Consider the following 19,355-nt stretch of genomic DNA (forward strand, 5'->3'; position numbering starts at 1 on the left):
TTTTTTTTTTTTAACTTTTTTAATTAAATTTTTTTTTTTTCTTTTTGGCTCCCAACAGGAAACAATAGACCTTCTTAGAAGCAGTGTATAGGATTTGTAAGTCTCATTAATGTTGTTAGACATTTTTTTATTCAAATATTTGGTATTTGGATGAATAAAACCTGGTATTTTCTAATTTTAGTTTTTAGTTTTAATGTATTTTAAAAATTGTCTTTGAAGTTGTAGGGTTTTAAGTTGATGAATTTTTGTAGGAAACACAAACATACAGCAAGCTTATTTTGACAACTTGCTCATCTATAGCGAGGGTTTCCTACCATTCAGATGTTTGATTTTTTTCCCCCAGAGTAGGTCAAGTTTGTGAATAGAAACAAAATAGACCCTCAGTATTCTCGTGGGGTAAATCTTAAGACCTTATATCTTCACATTCATTCCATAGCACAAAATTTTCTTCAGAAAGTGTAACTTAAAAAGTTAAGTGATCTTTTCAGAAACATCTCGTGTAGCATAGTTATTAAGTGCAATGGTTTTGACATTAGATAGACTTAAGCTTGGATCTCAACACTCTGCTTACTAATGGTGTGACCTCTTACAAGTTACTTAACCTTTCCGATCCTCAATTTTTTCTTCTCTACAGAAAATAGGGATAGAGATCTCTACCTTGTTAGACTGTTGGGAGCATTAATTACAATATTGTATTTTGAACATCTGACATAGTGCTTAGTTCATAGTAAGCCTCAAGACCTGGTAGCTTCTATCATTATTATAGAACCGAAGTCATTTATAAAACTATTATAATCTTACTAAAACAAACATACTACCTTTTTGTTTTTGTTTTTTTTGAGATGGAGTCTTGCTCATCACACAGGCTGGAGTGCAGTGGCGCGATCTCGGCTCACTGCAAGCTCCGCCTCCCGGGTTCACGCCATTCTCCTGTCTCAGCCTCCCGAGTAGCGGGGACTACAGGCGCCTGCCAACGCGCCCGGCTAATTTTTTGTATTTTTAGCAGAGACAGGGTTTCACCGTGTTAGCTAAGATGGTCTCAATCTCCTGACCTTGTGATCCGCCCGCCTCGGCCTCCCAAAGTGCTGGGATTACAGGCGTGAGCCACCGCGCCCGGCCAACATACCACCTTTATATTATTTTATTATCTACATGGGAACATCTACCATGAATCTGAAATAAAGTTGTTATCATGTAACAAGGGTTATGATGTACTGAACGATGATTAGAAAGAGACAAAGCAGTTGCTGGGTGACCAGCTGGGCTCACTCATTACCCAGGTGAATTGCTTCCTCACATCAGGCTTGCAAATACTATTCAGGTTTGTGCCTTGGCAAAATGACAAATTACTACATGTCTCAAATAGTGTAAAGTGCAGTTCTTACCTTTCCAAACGCCAAGGTTCTATTATATTGACTGTAGTTTATTTCAGCCATACAGTTAAGTACCAGCCTACCTTTCTTCACATTTCTTCAACTATACCTTCAATAGTAAATCCTCGTTATAGTGATGACTTACTCTCCCTGACCTGTGCTAACAACTTGTAAGGTAACCAAAGATACCACAGTTTCCCCCACTTAACAGAGAAGGAAACTGACATTCAGAGAGGTTCACCAAACTGCTTTGCCTAGTTTGCCAAGTAGCAAAATCAGGACTAAAACAATATTTAAAGGAATAACTTTAAATATCTTAGGAAATTCAGGAGCTAAGATGGAAGCTTATAGGCTGCATATCCACTCCTCTGTGCAAAAGCCATCAAGCTGACATAAAACCAACAGACCATTTAGAGGATGATAGGTCATTTCCTTCTTTTTTTTTTTTTTTGAAAGGTAGCCTCACTCTGTCACTCAGGCTGAAGTGCAGCGGCATGATCACAGCTCCCTGCAACCTCTGCCTCCCATGTTCAAGTGCCTCCACCTCCCAGGTTCAAGTGATCCTCTTGCCTCAGCCTCCCGAGTAGCTGGGACAGCAGGCGTGTGCTACCACCCCCAGCTAATTTTTGTGTTTTTAGTAAGGGTTTGCTGTGTTGGCTAGGCTGGTCTCGAACTTCTGACCTCAAGCGATCCGCCCGTCTTGGCCTCCCAGTGTTGGGGTTGGGATTACAGATATGAGACACTGTACCTGGCCTGCTTTTTTCTTTCTTTCTTCTTTTTTTTTTTTTCTTAAGACAGCGTCTCACCCTGTTGCCCAGGCTGGAGTGCAGTGGTGCGATCTCGGCTCACTGCAACCTCTGCCTCTTGGGTTCAAGCGATTCTCCTGCCTCCTGAGAAGCTGGGATTACAACCACGTGCAACCACATCCTGCTAATTTTTGTATTTTTAGTAGAGATGATGGGGTTTCACCATGTTGGCCAGGCTGGAATCGAATTCCTGACCTCAAGTGATCTGCCTGCCTCGGCCTCCCAAAGTGTTGGGATTACAGGCGTGAGCCACCGCGCCCAGCTGCTTTTTTCTTTCTTATCCACTGGTCCCTTCCCAGGCTCTCTTTCCCATCTCCTTTCTATTCCCAGTGGGAGACCATTTCCTTTTTCTGTTACCTTCCATTGTTTATATTTCTTCTGGATTTTAGTAAATTGATATATTTGCATATGCTGTGTCCTGGATGTACATCGAAACAAGAAACAGTACATATTTTTTTTTTTTTTTAGCAAAAGCTTCTATCTGTATGTTGAAAGCCTTGACCCCTGAAATCTAAACTGATAGGTGTTTCTCCCTTGCATTGGTTCCAGGGGAAATCAGCCTTATGGTCCCACCTGTTACATTATCAGGACAACCGGCAGAGAAAACTCACATCAGGAAGCCTCAGTACCTCAGGTAAGATAGTCTCTGCACTGGAGAGTCTGCCCTCTCTCCACTTTTCCGTCATCCACTGGAGTGATCATTTTGAAGCAAACTATTCCAGGTCAAAGAAGCCTTTGCTCTGGAGTGTTTTCTCTTTTAAATATGGAGCCACCAGACTCTCTGAACCACAGAGCATACCAAAACCATGGCATTTGCTTTCATTATGTATTTCTGTACGCTTTTTATTGGCAAGATAGAAAATTTATATGGGCAAGAGGCCAGTCTCAAAATGAATATGGGTTTTACTGTGGTACTGGGTTTGGAGCAGGCTGTTTTCAGAGTCTTTTGTTTTATTTCTATGACATGGGCATTATGATTATCTATCGTATTAGTCAAGAGAGCTGTTGGTCAGTGTCCTTCCTTGGACTTCCTCAAAGTCAAGTCCTGGTGTGAATGATCCCTTATACTTACTTTCTGTTTCTAACCTAATAAAAATGTCAGAGTTTGTGGCAACTCCAGAGGTCATCTAGTCCAGGCCCTTTGTTTTACAAGAGGAGGAAACAAGTCTGGAGAGGAATTGAATTTACTTAAGATCACAAAGTGAGCTCATGGAAGAGGCCAGATAAGAGCCAGTCATCTTGTCTCCTGCTCTGACGTTTAGACCATCCTACAGTGTCCTTTCCAGGGTAGTCTCCCTTCTCCTTTTACTTCTTGGTGCATCTCCCCTTCACATCATCCTTTGTTCTCCACTCTCTGCCAAAACATTTGTTTACCTTTCTTGGATGTTTTTATCTTAATGGTAAAGGCAAGTTAAATGGGGTAAAAAGATGGGCATGAACTCTTTGCCCTTGAACTGGTTGACCTTAACTAGCACTGAACCTGGGGAGATAATTGGCTGAAAACTAGGGAAAAGAGTTCTCCAGGTAGGCTTATGAGGAATTTTTTGGCCCGCTTTCTGGATATGTAAAAGCAGGTTCTTATTAAGAATGTTATAGAAGTGATTGCCAAGAAATAAACTGTAGCCAAAAATTCTCAACAGCTTGATGATGAAAATACTAGGTTTTAAACATTAGGCCAGACATGAGGATATAAAGGTATTATATCTTCTCTTCTCCTAGAGGTCCTATCATTCTGGAACAGAACCAGAACATTCTTGTTCTTTATACATTCTCTTGGGCTTTTGTAGGCTGCTGTGAAGCCAGAACAGGATGTGTATAGTGGCTCCAAGTGGAAGCACTGCTTCTGTGGATCATGATGAGAGCATGATAGACTAGGAGTCAAGAGATCTGTGTTCCAGTACTGACTTTGCTAGTTGGTGATGTAGGCAAAGCAGCTAACCTCTCTGAATGTCATTCTCCTTCTCTGTTAAGTGGGGGAAATTGTGATATCTTTTTTGGCTACCTTATAAATTGTTAGAGAATTAAATGAGATAATATCCATAAAAATACAAAATTTGATCTCTAGTAGGAATTTAATAAATATTTATGAAACAATCAATTAAAGTGTTACCAGTGTAACCATTTCCCATAGCAATTTGTGATTTAAGATAAGGGAAGGGTAGTCAGCTATTTGGATATTCAGATCTCTTTGGACATGACCAACTTATTTATTCTAGGAATACTTCTTGATTCAGAACGTAGGAAGTCTGATGCCAGCTCACTCATGCCTCCCCTGAGGATCTCCCTGATTCAGGATATGAGGTCAGTATGGGCTCACATGTAATAAGCCACTAAAATCCTGTTTTCAGTTGCTGCTTAGGTGTGCACTTTAAGTAACAAGGTCTCAGTGGCTGCTACGGCATCTCAGCTAACATGGAAGCCCTTCTAATCACAAGGTCTTGTGTTTCATAATACATTTGTAAAGCTGCACAAACATTTGGGTTTCCTGGCATTTTTGGAGGTAAGGGAGCATAGGAGAGTATCTCAGGCCCTAAGAGCTCAGAGTTAGCCTGGCTTTTTAAGGTCTGTGCTGTCTTTTTTCCTCCCAAAATATGGTGAGCCTATCTGGTAAAGCTACATGGAAGCCCAGTATTTGGAGAATATAGAGATAGGCTCTCCTAGGTTGGGATAGGGCTGTCTCAGCAGGTCTCCTTCGGCTTTGCAGGTAAGTTATTGGCAGTGAGTTCATCTCCCATCCCACCCTCCACTTGCCTTTTGCATTCTTCCTCCAGGCACATCCAGAACATTGGGGAAATCAAGACTGATGTGGGAAAGGCCAGAGCATGGGTGCGACTGTCCATGGAAAAAAAGTTGCTTTCCAGACACCTGAAGCAGCTCCTCTCAGACCATGAGCTCACCAAGTAAGGCTGCTCCGCCAGGAGTAGAAGCAGGCTCCCAGGAATGGAGGGAAGAGATTGGAAACTTGTGTGGGAAGGGGGAGTATTCATTGCTGCTGCATTCAGCTAACCTCTTTGCTTATGAAGGTTTTGCAGTATTTCCTCTTCTCCCTTTTTATCAGTAGAATACTTCTGCTATATTGTTTCTCCCTGTCTTCTCAACCTGCATGCCCAAAACTAGCTTTCTTAGAGAGGTAGTGAGAAGGATGAGGTCCTCCTCTCCTTCCTGTATTCAGGTGACATGTATACCTCTTGGACATAAGGCATTTCCTTTGTCTTTTTTGTGTTCTGGGGAGCAAAGGATTGGAGAATTAAAAGGAAACTTCTGAGATGTCCTCTTCTCTCTCTTGTTCAACACATCATACCCCTCACTCCTCTCAGGATGTCTGTAGCCTTTTCTTGTCTGTACTTTTGCATGACCCTAGTCCCTGTCCGCACTCTACCTGGTAAACTTCTTCAGGGCCCAGTTTTCTTTCCCAGAGTTTTCCTGGACTCCCCAGAAACGTGGTTCATCCCTCCTCCAGGCATGCATAACATTTGTTAGAATATTTGTTCATCCCCTTTTTACCACGATGTATTGTATTATCATTATCTATTTGCTTGCTACTTACTGACGTTTGCTTTCATTGAAGGCATAAACCTGTCCCTTTCCCAAGGCTGAGCATGTTGCTTAGTGTCCACTAGGGATTCAGCCAGTGCACGTAAAAGGTGTGTATAGCTGCAGAGACAGGAGGTGGACAGCCTGTGAAGAATATATCTTGATAGAATGTCCCTCAGTCTCTGCGATTTCCAGCTAGCCGCCAGGACTGTTTGTAGCTTGGAGATGCAGTAAGGTGGAGGCAGGGTTGTATATTCATGGGGGCTGTATATTCACGGTACCCACTGAATTCTAAATTCCAAAGGAGGAAATGAGTTAGCTCCTATATAGGGAGCCAAAACTCTTTCTCCTTAACTTGTCTGTGGTGAGTAATACCGTGTAGTGCCCCTCTTACCTTGAAACTCACTTTGTGTGGCTGCCATGACCTTATACCATCTTGTTCTCTTTCTCCCCTTGCTCTTTGCACAGTGTTGGCTTTCACTGTCTTCAATTCTTTGCATGCACACACTCTTTGTTGCTTTCTCACTTGCTCTCTTACTTGGTGATCTCACCCATTCTCATGACTTCTCTCACCTCTAAGCAGGAAATGCCCACATCTGAAGTTCTAGCCCTGACATGTCTTTTGAACTCCACTCCTGCATTTATTTCCATTCTGATATTTTACCTTTAGCTCAGAGAGAACAAAAGCAAGCTTCACAGAGTCTTCACCATAACTACTTTACTCTCAGATTTTTTGTTAATGTCACCGCTGTGCTCTCTGAAAAGCTTACCCCCACTTCTTCTCTGTACCTACATTCAAAATTTGGAGTCAGTTTTGACTCCTTGCTTTGCTTTATCTCCCACATACAGATTTCAGGTCTTTCACCTCTGTCCCACCTGTCTCCTTACCATTTTTACTGCACAGACTTAGTTTAATCCTCATTTCCCTTTCACTTCTCACCTGCACTAAATTTAAATTTCCTGAAGTTGGTCATGTCTGTCTCTTTTTCTAGGGCAAATTGCAGAAACCCCTTACTTACTGGGCAGATTGCAAACTCCTTAGTTTAAAATTTTAGGACCTTCCTTCATTTGAATAACCTTTTTGTTTGTTTGTTTGTTTCATTTGACACCCTTGGTACAATAGCCTAACTTCTTAGTCTCATTGCTAACTGATCACTTCACTGAACCCTCAACTCCAGCCAAACTGGTTTCCAAACCTATCTGTACAACACTTGTCTAAATTTCTGCTGCCCTTCAGGTCCCTCTTGTTCTAGGTGGCCTTCCAGGACCACTGAAGCATATGGCTCTTTAAATTCCAAGAAACAGCCTTTTGTTTGATTATTCATTGTGAGCAGTCCTATACCATGGCCTTTACCTGATTTATTCACTTAGACTGCATTTGAGGATAGGTGCTTTCCAGCACCTGGACATAGCAGGCCTGGGTTGATAAATTATCTGTTAAAAGTGCCTTATAAACCTGGCTAGGTAGAACCCCACAGATCTGAATTCTTTACCTCTCTAGCCATGGTGATTGCAGCTTGGGCAACCAGGACAGTTGTCTTCTTTTGTTCTTTGTGTTGAAGGCCTGCACATTTGCCTCTGGGTGTCTCCTCTATTTGGGGGAAGACATCATTGCTTTGAAGCTGTAGAGGGCCTGGAATGTCAGGCAAAGGAGTTGACCTCTGACGAATAGGCAGTGGAAATGAAGGGAGGAAGTTTGAAAAAAGGGGAAGGATATGATCTGCATGGCTCTTCCTTGCCTGTGACCTGGATCAGAGGCGGGAGCAGAAGCCTATCCTTTATTGCCTCTGAAGCTGTCCTGGGCTTATACCCCCATTCAGAGCAGTGTTCTGACTCTGCTCTCAGATCTACTCAGGGTTTGAAACTAGGCCTGGTGATGAATGGTGACCACAGACCTTCATCCTCTGCCACTCACACACCGTACACTGGCTGACAGCCTAACTAGAAGCCTGAGAGGACCTGTGTCATCCTTGATGGAATTTCATTACAGCCCTCAGTTTAGAAAAGGAGATTTCATGACTTTTGATACTTGACATTATAGTAACGTCATATACCTTGGACACAGGCAGTTTTTGATTTTTGTTGTTCCTGCCGTAGCTTAAACCATTGTCCCTCTGTCGCTTAGTTACAGAGTAGATAGCTTTGTTCCTTTAGAGGGTGAACCTAAGGAACTTGAGGCTTGACATCTTATGCTTCCCTTAGCTGTCTCCTTCCAGAACTGAAAATTCTAGTTTCTTTCCCTTCCTTTTGGTCGGAGACTGATGTGTTGCCTCCTCTCCAACAGAAAGTTATATAAGCGCTATGCCTTCCTGCGCTGTGATGACGAGAAGGAGCAGTTCCTCTATCACCTCCTGTCTTTTAATGCCGTCGATTACTTTTGCTTCACCAATGTCTTCACAACTATCCGTGAGTAGCCCTGTGCTCCCACTGGCCTTCTCAAGGCAGTCTTTATGAACCTGCCTGAGACTCACTCATTGTCCCCTTTTTAAAGAAAGAAGATTATCCCTTGTACTTTCTATTTGTCTTTTGCTTCTGTGGGGAGAGGGGTGCACTTGTCCTCCTTGGAGGTTGTGTTTTCTCCGAGGTTTCTCATTCTTGTTCTGAACTGGAGAGCTCAGTCTTTTTTGCCATTGTGTTGTCGATGTTGTCCTAGGCACTGCTCTGGGAGCCTAAGGTGATGAAGGTGGAGTGGAGTCAGTTGAGCTGATGCAGTTTACCTCCCTCCCTGCATACCCACAAAGAATCTCCCTTTTGTTTTCACCTGAGAGTGTCACTTGGCATCACAGAATATTTCAGACCAGGCTGAAGGGAAAAAGAGCTCTTGCCTGAGGTAGCAGAAAGAACTCCAGATGCCAGTGGGAGATTTAAGTCTGGGCCCAGCTTTGGCTAACTCATTGTGTGTCTGTGAGCAGAGTCTATCCTGCTGTGAGTCCCAGTCTCTCTATTTACAGAATAGGGAAGAGGGTTCAATATGGTCTAATTCCCTTTGAGCCTCTTCTTTCCCTGATGCCAGGATTCTCTGCTGGGTGGAGTTTAGTCTCTGAGTTTGCCACTTGGCTAGTTCTTTGGCCAATTACTCAGCAGCATGGACTCTTGTTTCTATCTGATGCTGCATCTTCCCTTTTAGAGACTAGAGCTATGGGCTTAATAGAAGTAGCACTGGACTGGAATTTAAAAGATCCGAGGCAAACTGTTTCTCTCTGTGTGCCTTGGAAAAAGGATTGCAATACTTCATCTCCAAAGATTGTTATGATTGTTATTAGGGTATATGAGATGATAGATTGAAGAGTGCTCTAAAAAGCAGTTCAGTACGTTAGGAGTTGGGGATATTGTTTAACCAACAGGTTCATTTAGCTCTGAGCCTATAGATAGGCTTGGATCTTTGATGTTTGGGTGGTAAGCCTGAGAGGAATGAAATTGAGGAGGGGCTGTGGAATAGTTGGCTAATATTCTACATCAGCCAGGGACTAGGTCCTGGGGCCCTGTTGTTCCAGGGCTTTGCTTGGGCTGGGATAGCAGGGGCCACAGTTGTGCCAGCTTGCCTGGAGCAGGTCAGAGTCCCATCTGGTATGGAAAGGATTCCTGATTCTCCTCAATACTTTTGTGGCTTCCCCTAAACAGTGATCCCGTACCACATTCTGATCGTACCAAGCAAGAAGCTGGGGGGCTCCATGTTCACTGCCAACCCATGGATCTGTATATCAGGAGAATTGGGTGAGACACAGATTCTGCAGATTCCCAGGAATGTGCTAGAGATGACCTTCGAGGTATGTGTTATTTGGGGCCATAGCTCTGTGGGGATCTGAGTTTGCAACAGCTGCTTTGGGGAGTTTTCTGCAGGGTTTTTCAGAGGCCTTGCTATGTACAGTGTAATGCGTCAGCATAGCTGACTTTCCTGAGATGATCTGAGGCTGGAGCCAAGGACTGACCCTGAGGAGGGGGACCCCACCCTGTCTAAACAGTGTCTATTTGGAAGGCACTTTCTTGTCTGGACTTGCACATCTCTCCATGCATAGTGTGTCGAGAAGTCCCCAAGAATTCTTTCAGCTACTCAGCCCACCTGTTCCCAGAGACCTCAGAACCCACTTCCAGAACCTCTTGCTCCCAGGCCCTATTCTTCTAGGTAGACTGTTTTCTTTCTCAACCTTGGGCACCCCCATGAGATAGTGCTGTACCGCAGTTTTGGCAGTATATAGAGCCATGACCTCTACCCCTGCAGATGCTGAGGGGTCACGTTGCAGGTAGCCAGTCAGATCTGTGCCTCTGAGGACTACTGTTCTTTCCTCTGATTTTCCTGACCTGCCTCATCTTCTCCATTCTTTAACAGTGCCAGAACTTGGGGAAGCTTACTACTGTCCAGATTGGCCATGATAACTCTGGGCTGTATGCCAAATGGCTGGTGGAGTATGTGATGGTCAGGAATGAGATCACAGGACATACCTACAAGTAAGTGTTCCCTCAGGCTGTAAGGTAGAGGGGCAAGGTGTGTCTACAGGAGCTGTTTGATGCTTGGGTATATGGAGTTCCCAAGGAGACCCTTTAGGTTGCGATAACCTGAGGTAACTTCCTGTTTGGCTCTGCCTCATACACTTGAAAGTAAGTAGAAGGAGGGTTTCCTCTTTTTTTTTTTTTTTTTTTTTTGAGATGGAGTCTTGCTCTGTCACCTAGGCTGGAGTGCAGTGGTGTGATCTTGGCTCACTGCAGCCTCTGCCTCCTGGGCTGAGGTGATTCTCCTGCCTCAGCTCCCTGAGTAGCTGGCATTACAGGCATGCGTCACTACGCCCAGCTAATTTTGTATTTTTGGTAGAGACCGGTTTCGCCATGTTGACCAGGCTGGTCTCGAACTCCTGACCTCAGGTGATCCAGCCGCCTTGGCCTCTGAAAAGTGCTGGGATTACAGGCATGAGCCATCAGGCCTGGCCAGAAGGAGGGTTTCCAGGTGAAGATGTGTGGAATTGCTGTGCCCAGGTCCCAGGCCACCCATGCCACTCAGGTCGCTTCTCTGATGATACATGGTGGAACCAGCAGAGCCTTGAAGGAGTCTCTATCCTGGTTTCAGAGCCTATCTCCAGGGATTGCTTTGTTAATGGCTCTTGCTGAGCAGCAGGGAGGAGCTGGATGCTCTGACAGTCCATTGTCTGACCTTCAGGTTCCCTTGTGGCCGGTGGTTAGGGAAGGGCATGGATGATGGAAGCCTGGAGCGGATCCTAGTTGGGGAGCTGCTCACATCCCAGCCTGAGGTGGATGAGAGGCCGTGCCGGACCCCGCCGCTGCAGCAGTCCCCCAGTGTCATCCGGAGGCTTGTTACCATCTCACCCAACAACAAGCCCAGTAAGTGGGAGGAGAGGTTGGGCCCTCATGCCACACAGTCTAGGGAATGGGTGGATCTCGTGGGCCCTGATATGGGGAACCTGGATCCCAGCCTGTTTAGCTGCCTTAGGAAACACTTCTGTTGACAAAGCCACCTCAGGCATATGGCACCCTTATGAATCACTGAGAGTATTTGGCACTCTCCTTAGAGGGCTGGCAGGAGAGGAGAGAACTCATGCTGCCAAGCCTGGGTGCTGTATATATTCATGCATGATCCATTAAAGGAGAAGGGTCTACTTTCTGGCCTTCTCCTTCCTGATTCCTGGGCTTCACAGCCAAGGCATGACTCTCTTTTGGTTGCCCACAATTCCAAAGTAAAATGGAAAATAAACTTTACCAGCATTTCTTAGAGATAGAACTCTAAGGTGTTAGCTTTTGTGTTTTTCCCCCAAGATTTGTGGAAGAGCTAAATTAGCAAAGCTGGGTGGGCAAGAGCCTCTGCTTCCTAGGGTCCAGCTGCCCTGCCTCTCCTATGGGCCCTCCCCATGTCCTCAGTCTCCTGCTCAGGCAGCTAAGCACTGTTAGCCTCTGAGATTGGTTAGGGATGTCTGCTTGATTTTTATTAGAGCTGAACACTGGGCAGATCCAGGAGTCCATCGGGGAGGCAGTCAATGGCATTGTGAAGCACTTCCATAAGCCTGAGAAAGAGGTGAGCCTTCCTGCCCTCCAATCCAGGGCCTTACATTGAGTAAGAGAGAATAATTTTGTTTTTCCAATTATCCTGTTATGCTCTTCCAGGCCCATGTGCTGTGGACACCCTAAGAGTCTTGTAGAGTGTGTGCCTCAGCTAGTTGGAGATGGAGCAGACTCCTTCCTCTGGGGGCCTTTGCCTCAGATTACCCTGTTTTCCCTCCATACTGATGACCCAGTAGAGTCCCTGGGCCCCTAGTGAACAGTGCCCATTCCTGTCCTCTTCTAGATTTGCCTGGGTCTCCTTGAATAGTGGCCACACTGGCTTTATCCTCCAGTGGAGAATCTCCTTATGTGTGACCCAGATCCCTCATCTCTTCTTTCATCCATTTATTCAACAACTCTTCACTGGGAGCTGCTCTGAGCCAGGCACCGTGCCACGTGTTAGGGGAACAGACAGAGTCCTAGCCTGTCTTTTGCGGCCTTCCCAACTCTGGGCTGTGGGTTTAGGGATGCGGTGGTGGGAGGGCAGCTCGGCTGAGACAAGCCTGGCATCCTCCCCTGTTTCCTTACTTAGCGAGGCAGTCTGACGCTGTTGCTCTGTGGAGAGTGTGGCCTTGTCTCGGCCCTGGAACAGGCTTTCCAGCATGGATTTAAATCACCCCGGCTCTTCAAAAATGTCTTCATTTGGGATTTCCTGGGTGAGTTGAGCTGGAGTATGAGGGTGGGAAAAGCATGTAGAGATATAGGGGGACTCGCCAACATGGCATGGGTGCTGACCACTCTGAGAGGCAGAACCCAAATTAGGTGACTCTCAGATCTCATTTGTTTGCTCTGGTTTTTTCTTAAAGGAAATGACAAGAGCTCTCCTCCCCCCTTGGTAAATGCTTACCTCTTGAGAATTGGACAGAAAAAAATTCTTCTAGACATCTGTTATTTAGTATGGACTTAGTCCTGAGTCCTCACACTTTCTCCTTATAGATCCCAAAGTCCAGCTGAGTGTATTGGAGCCCCAAGCCCTATGTTGCACCAATATGGAGAATTTTCATGCAAGAAACCATCCTCAGAATTTTTTGTGTCTTCAGAGTAGGGAAAAGAACATCTTTAGATCAAGGGCCACATAACTCAATTTAAAAAATAAGAATAGGGAAGCTAAGGATCATTTTGAAACATGACTGGTGACATCAGAACACTTGTGCTATTCTCATTAAGTTACCTGCGTGGACTTGGAGAGGCCCATGGCAAGTGGCCTGCAGGACCATCAGGTTGGTGTTGAGAGCCTTTTCACTGGCAAGCTTTTCTACTCTTCACAGAAAAAGCACAAACCTATTATGAGACATTAGAGCAGAATGAAGTAGTCCCTGAGGAAAACTGGCATACAAGAGCCCGGAACTTCTGCCGATTTGTCACTGCAATCAACAATACTCCCCGGAACATCGGCAAGGACGGCAAGTTTCAGATGCTGGTGTGCTTGGGAGCCAGGTACTGCAGACCTGGGGCCCAGAGTGCACAGCAGTTAGTTAGCCTTGGTGGTGGTGTTGGAGGCCTGGTGTGGTGCCGGGGTGAGGAATGGCTCACCAGGTGCCCTTAGGGAAATAAGGCCTTAGAAGGCTTCCTAGAAGCTCTGAATTTCCTTTGCGTATCATGTATGGTCACACACTACATAAAATGTGCCGCATAACAACATTTGTCAGTGATGGACTATTTATGGGATGATGGTCCTATAAGATTATAATGCTCGGCCGGGCGCGGTGGCTCAAGCCTGTAATCCCAGCACTTTGGGAGGCTGAGATGGGCAGATCACGAGGTCAGGAGATCAAGACCATCCTGGCTAACACGGTGAAACCCCATTTCTACTAAAAAATACGAAAAACTAGCCGGGCGAGTTGGCGGGAGTCTGTAGTCCCAGCTACTCGGGAGGCTGAGGCAGGAGAATGGCGTAAACCCAGGAGGCGGAGCTTGCAGTGAGCTGAGATCCAGCCACTGCACTCCAGCCTGGGCGACAGAGCGAGACTCCGTCTCAAAAAAAAAAAAAAAAAAAGATTATAATACTCTGTTTTTACTGTACCTTTTATATGTTTAGATACCCAAATACTTACCATTGTGTTTTAGTTGCCTACAGTATTCAGCACAGTATTCCTTCATTTTTATTCTTCAGGCTGCTTTGGCAGGAAGCTCCAGAAGAAGTGTAGAAGAGCAGGCCTGGGGCCTGGTGACAGGGCTGTACCGATTTGTAGCTTAGGAGCAACAGACTAGACATATAGTAGGCTCTACCATCTAGGTTTGTATGAGAACCCTATAAAGTTTGCACAGTGACAAAACTGCCTAATGACACATTTCTCAGACTGTATCCCTGTCATTAAGCAACACATGACTTATGTGTGTGGTGATCTGTTGGGGTAGGGATGAGAGCGTGTATGTAACCAGGGGCGGAGGGGCCCCATTTTGAAAGGAAAGATCAAAATTACACCACTGGGGAAGTTTGAAGCAGAGTATATCTAGTTATTCCTTCATTAAACATTTAAATGCCCTTATGGAAGTTGGTAGGAAGGCAGCTGAATAAAACATGGCCCCTTGCCATTTATTTATTTATTTATTTATTTATTTATTTATTTATTTTGAGATGGACTTTCACTCTGTTGCCCAGGCTGGAGTGCAATGGTGCGATCTCGGCTCACCGCAACCTCCACCTCCCGGGTTCAAGCGAGTCTCCTGCCTCAGCCTCCCGAGTAGCTGGGATTACAGGCATGTGCCGTCATGCCTGGCTAATTTTGTATTTTTAGTGGAGACGGGGTTTCTCCATGTTGGTCAGGCTGGTCTTGAACTCCCGACCTCAGGTGATCTGCCTGTCTTGGCCTCCCAAAGTGCTGAAATTACAGGCGTGAGTCACCACACCCAGCCACCATTTAGAAGCTTACTTGTCCTAATTAAATACAGAACATGGAAGAAGGTTTTGAGGGTCCAAAAATGAAGTGTACATTCATACAATATGCTGAAAAGATAGAGGAGAAAGATCAGAGAAGACTTCAGGGAGGAGTTGGTATTTAAGTGAGCCTTTAATGGAAGGAAATAACAGAATGTGGCAAGGGCAGTAATAGGAAACAGGATAGGGCCCCTGAGCTGGGACAGAGAAAGATTCTTTTCATTATTAGTACAAAATTGTTTCATCAGGAGACTGAAGTAATATTAATCTGATATTATGGGTGGTATGCATTAGAGTGGACGAGATTGTTAGGGGTTATTCCTGTAGGTCAGGTGAGAGAGCATGAAGCTCAAATAAACTTAAGGCAGTAGTTTATTCAGGCTGCATAAAGGGAGAGAATTGGCATAGTGGTTAAATACAGACTCCAGAACCACATTCACTACATTCAGATCTCAAGTTATCCATTTACTAGCCATGTGGTCTTGGACAAGCTACTTAACTTCCATCTACCCCACTTTCTTCATCTGTAAAGTGGGGATAATAATAGTACCTACCTCATATCATAGGGTTATCATGAAGATTAAATCTCTTATGTTAGTACCAGCACATGCTGAGTGCTGTGTGAGGTTAGTGCTTATTATTATTCCTAGTGGTGATAGCTGTGGGAGGAGAGAAGCTCTGGGAGACACCGGTGGTGGGGCTGTCTAGGCAGGGCGAGGGAGGCAGGGGAGGAGGAGGCCTGGGGGCTCGTGACAGGGCTGATTTGGGTCAGGTTTGTTTGGTGTCCTGGAGCTGAAAGACCTCTTTGCCAGTCCCTGTTTGGGAAAAGGGGCTGTGGGGGAGCTGTCAGCTTCTCCAGCTTCAGACTTAGTTCATGGTTTCCCCCTTGGCCTTGCACTAACTGTCTGTCTTCCTTTTCCCTTCCCCTCTGACCCACCTGGACTGCTCCTGCTCTGCCAGAGATCACCTCCTACACCACTGGATTGCCCTGCTGGCTGACTGCCCCATCACTGCACACATGTATGAGGATGTGGCATTGATCAAAGACCATACACTTGTCAATTCCTTGATTCGCGTGCTGCAGACATTGCAGGAGTTCAACATCACGCTGGAGACGTCTCTTGTCAAGGGCATCGACATCTGACCTCCCAGGACCAGTCAGCATCAGGACTGAGAAAGACTCACCCTGCAGCTCTGACCTTTCTTCCCAAATGGATTTAAGCGATTGTGCAGGAGAAGGAGACAAAATGTACACTCACTGTAAAAAGAAAACTAGAGGATTTTTGGAATAAATAATCTATTTTAGAGTTTATTTGCCGATTTGCTTTTTACACACTTTCATGTGAAAGAGTGATAGGGAGAGGGAGCGAGGCCGGTGCCGCTTATTTTGAAGCTGGTGCCCTCCCTCGCCGTGGCCACATGCTGGAAGCCTGAGGCCTCCCTGGACTGAGCCTGTGGCACTGCGTGCGGGACAGTTATGTTTCCTTGCCCCGTCGCATTAATGAGGCCCTTCCACATCATTTTTAAACTAATGTTTTCTATATTAACATTATTATGGATATTTGGCTTTCATAGGCCACACACAGGTGTGCTGAGCGGGAAGCCCCACGCTCCAATCAAAGGGATTTTTAGTAGTGCCTCTAAGCAAGCACTGATGAGTCAGTCCCACATCTTTTCTTTTTTGTCAGTATTATTTGGGAAGGAGACATGCCGGGATGTGTCATCGTGCCAAATATCACATTTCCTGTTGGCACAGTTTCACAGAAGTAAACATAAGCATGTTTTAACAGGTTTTTCTTTTCTTTTTTCTTTTTAAAAATGTTTTATTTATTTAACCCTCCATTGTGTGTTTTTAAGTATTTTCTTTTTTTAAGGAAAGGAAAAGCTTGTCACAATCTAACTGGCTATGTTATTATTATTAAATTTATGTTTTGCAACTTAGAAACCAGCTACAGTATGGCCCACTTAATAAAACACCTGAAACAAAACTGCATGGATCACTGATTTTTATGGAGGTTTGTCAGCAGTGGGCGGCTGCGGGTGCAGTTGGGTCCATCTGTGAGGACGGGCTTGTGGCATCACCTCTCTCTACCAGCAAGCTCGGGGTTGTGGCCTGCCCAGGATGCCCCTGAGGGCCTGGGGTCTCCTGGGTCCTTCTGCCCACAGTGCCAGGAGCTCTCCTAGCTGATTGACAGGGATGCAGACAAAGTTCTTTCCCCACTCCACAGAGGAGGAGACAGAGGCACAGGAGGGAAAAGACCTGGCCAGGGGTGCAGAGGTTGTCACTTGACTGAGACAGGATGGGCCCTTTCTTGAGAGGGTAAGGGAGACTGGGTGTGGGAAGCTGGGGGACAGGGGAAGCCCTTGAAAGAAAGGTTTGCTTTCCTGGGGATGGCAGGTGGAAGACCTTTATGAGAGGTTCGGCTTCCTTCATTTTTATTCTTCAGGCTGCTTTCTCAGGAAGCTCCAGAAGAAGTGTAGTGTGATCAAGTCAGGGACCTCAAACCAATCAGTGCCCTCTTTTATGCTTCCCTGGTTTGCATGCACTTTCCCTTTGCCTGGAATGCCTCCCCTTCACCCACTTCGTGTTTGTTGTTCAGGGTTTACTTTAGCAGTCACCTGTGTGAAGTGTTCCCCAATCTCCCTAGGCAGTTAATCATTCCATCCTTGTGCTCCTTCGTTTTCTTAGATGCTGGTATCTCCTCTCTGGATTGTCATTGCCTGCTTTCACATCAGGCTCAGCCCCTGCACCGTGAGCTCCCAGAGGGAAGAGGGGAATCTCTTACCTGTCTCCATCCCCTGGGCCTGGCAGGTGATAAATGCTGCTGAAGAGATGAGTAAAGGGCCTAGAGAGCTGCAGCGCAGCGTCCTGCCTGCAGAGGGGGTGAGAGGCCGCACTGCACCAGTCTGCCTGAAGCCCACGGACAGAGCCTTAGTTCTTTTGGAGATGGCCGAGGAAAGGGGAAGGAAGGTAGGCAGTACCTCTGGAGCAGGAAGCGGGATTCTTGGCTGGGCAAGAAGGGCAGCATGGAACTCAGCTGTATGTGTGTATATTGTGGGCCTAGGCCTGAGTTTACCTTAAGCCAGGTGCCTGGGACCAACTATTTCCTTGTTCTAACAGCTGATCCTACTCACTTTCTACTGTGTTTGTTTTGTAATCTTCGGCAAATCCATTTTGGAATGGTGTGTGATATAAGAGAACAGAGCTGTTCAGTAGCTCAAGATTTCAAGGACACTTGAGTCAACTGCATTCTTCTGTGTAGGGCCCAGCCAGGCCTTTACAGTGGCCCTGGGTAAATCAGGTGTGTCTGGTTCACTCAACAAGCAACCCTGCCTGCCTCAGCTTCTGTACCTGCTCTACTTCAGCGCTTCACAGACTCTCAGATTTCAGGGACTGGTAAATAAGCAAGCAAAGGAACTCTGTGAATTACTGTAAAGCAAGCACCCTTGTAATTACCACTCAGGTCAAGAATAGAACTTTGCCAGCCCCCATGGAACATGCCAGGGTCCTCCATGTTCCCCCTTCCCCATCACAGTCCCAGCACCTCCCTTCTTCCATCTTCTTGACTTTTATAAGTAATAATTTCATTGAGTTTCTTTATTGTTTTGTCGCCCAAATGTGCATCCCTACGTGCTATATAGTCTTACTGTCCTTTTAAAAAAACTTGATACATCTTTTAAGTCTCTTTTAATCTAAAGGGTCCCCTCCATCCCTTTCCTTTTTTTACAATTTGTTGAAGATTTTAAGCTATTTGATCTGTAGTTTTCCACAGCCTGGGTTTTTGCTAATTTCATGCCTGTGGTGCAGTTCAATATATTCCTTTATCCTCAGCATTTCCTGCAGATCAGCAGCTAGATCTAGACAACTTGCCTCAGGTTGATCCCTTTGATAAGACTCTAGGTGGTGGTGTGCTCATTTAGCAAGAGGCACGTAACATCTGTTTTTCATTTTTGTTATGTTAGCAGCCACTGATGCTCAATACCTACATCCAGCAAGTAATTCACTGGGGATTGCAGCATGGGGATATTCTAATGTATCATTTTGTCTTCATTTATTAGATGGAATAATTTTATAAGGAGACATTGTCTCTCATCTACTGTTTGATTTCCCAGTAGAGTTTGTGTGGGAGAGGCAGATAAGTGCTTAATTCTTTCCTTTTATTTACCCAACTTTTAAGATAATGAACTGGTTCTTTGTTATCTTCAGAAGGTGACTATTTTTTAAACAGTATTATGAACTCATTGGTTTAAATGTATTTGATAGGCTTCATCTCATTGCAGTTATTATCTTTATTGTCCTACCTTTGGCCTTTGGGAGCTTCTTTAAGTTGGCTCCTGAGTTGTTTTGACACAACTCTAGTTGTCTTTGATAGCTGCTTTTATTTCTGGTATTGCAAGATGTTCTAGGCTCACTTTATCCATTTTCTGTCCTAGACTTGGAATCAGCCATTTCTCCAAAAAGCCCTGGTTTCCTTAAGTGGGAAATGGTATTGCAAGACCATAATTGGACACTAGAAATTCTCATTGTTACTGGTAGATCATTGGTTCTAGGCCTATTCAGTAGACAGAGCTTTGATTAAATTTAAATATAACATGTTTATACATTTAATATAGACATCTAGAAATAAAGATATATAGTAAATATGTATATTTGAAGATAGTGAAGATCTTGGAATTATATATGTTAAATGCATATGCAAAGGTGTATGTATACATGAG

General features: G+C 45.1%; 1 protein-coding gene across 3 annotated transcripts in view; it reads left to right on the forward strand.

Annotated features, from left to right (window-relative positions):
* Positions 1–16,624, forward strand: part of DENND5A (DENN domain containing 5A) — a 129,038-nt gene extending 112,414 nt beyond the window's left edge. The window contains exons 13-23 of one of the 3 annotated variants that reach the window (XM_023189815.3): positions 2,729–2,813; positions 4,396–4,480; positions 4,951–5,079; positions 7,998–8,119; positions 9,335–9,480; positions 10,041–10,159; positions 10,863–11,044; positions 11,650–11,732; positions 12,291–12,414; positions 13,027–13,161; positions 15,597–16,624. In XM_023189815.3, coding sequence (XP_023045583.1) covers positions 2,729–2,813; positions 4,396–4,480; positions 4,951–5,079; positions 7,998–8,119; positions 9,335–9,480; positions 10,041–10,159; positions 10,863–11,044; positions 11,650–11,732; positions 12,291–12,414; positions 13,027–13,161; positions 15,597–15,676 — 1,290 coding nt within the window. In that variant the 3' untranslated portion in view covers positions 15,677–16,624. Of the gene's footprint in view, positions 1–2,728; positions 2,814–4,395; positions 4,481–4,950; positions 5,080–7,997; positions 8,120–9,334; positions 9,481–10,040; positions 10,160–10,862; positions 11,045–11,649; positions 11,733–12,290; positions 12,415–13,026; positions 13,196–15,596 lie in introns of those variants that run through there. The other 2 variants (XM_023189814.3, XM_031933959.1) reach the window with 2 other exon arrangements.
* The last annotated feature ends 2,731 nt before the right edge of the window (positions 16,625–19,355 follow it).

Source organism: Piliocolobus tephrosceles, chromosome 13, assembly GCF_002776525.5.
Source record: "Piliocolobus tephrosceles isolate RC106 chromosome 13, ASM277652v3, whole genome shotgun sequence".
NCBI classification, from domain to species: domain Eukaryota; kingdom Metazoa; phylum Chordata; class Mammalia; order Primates; family Cercopithecidae; genus Piliocolobus; species Piliocolobus tephrosceles.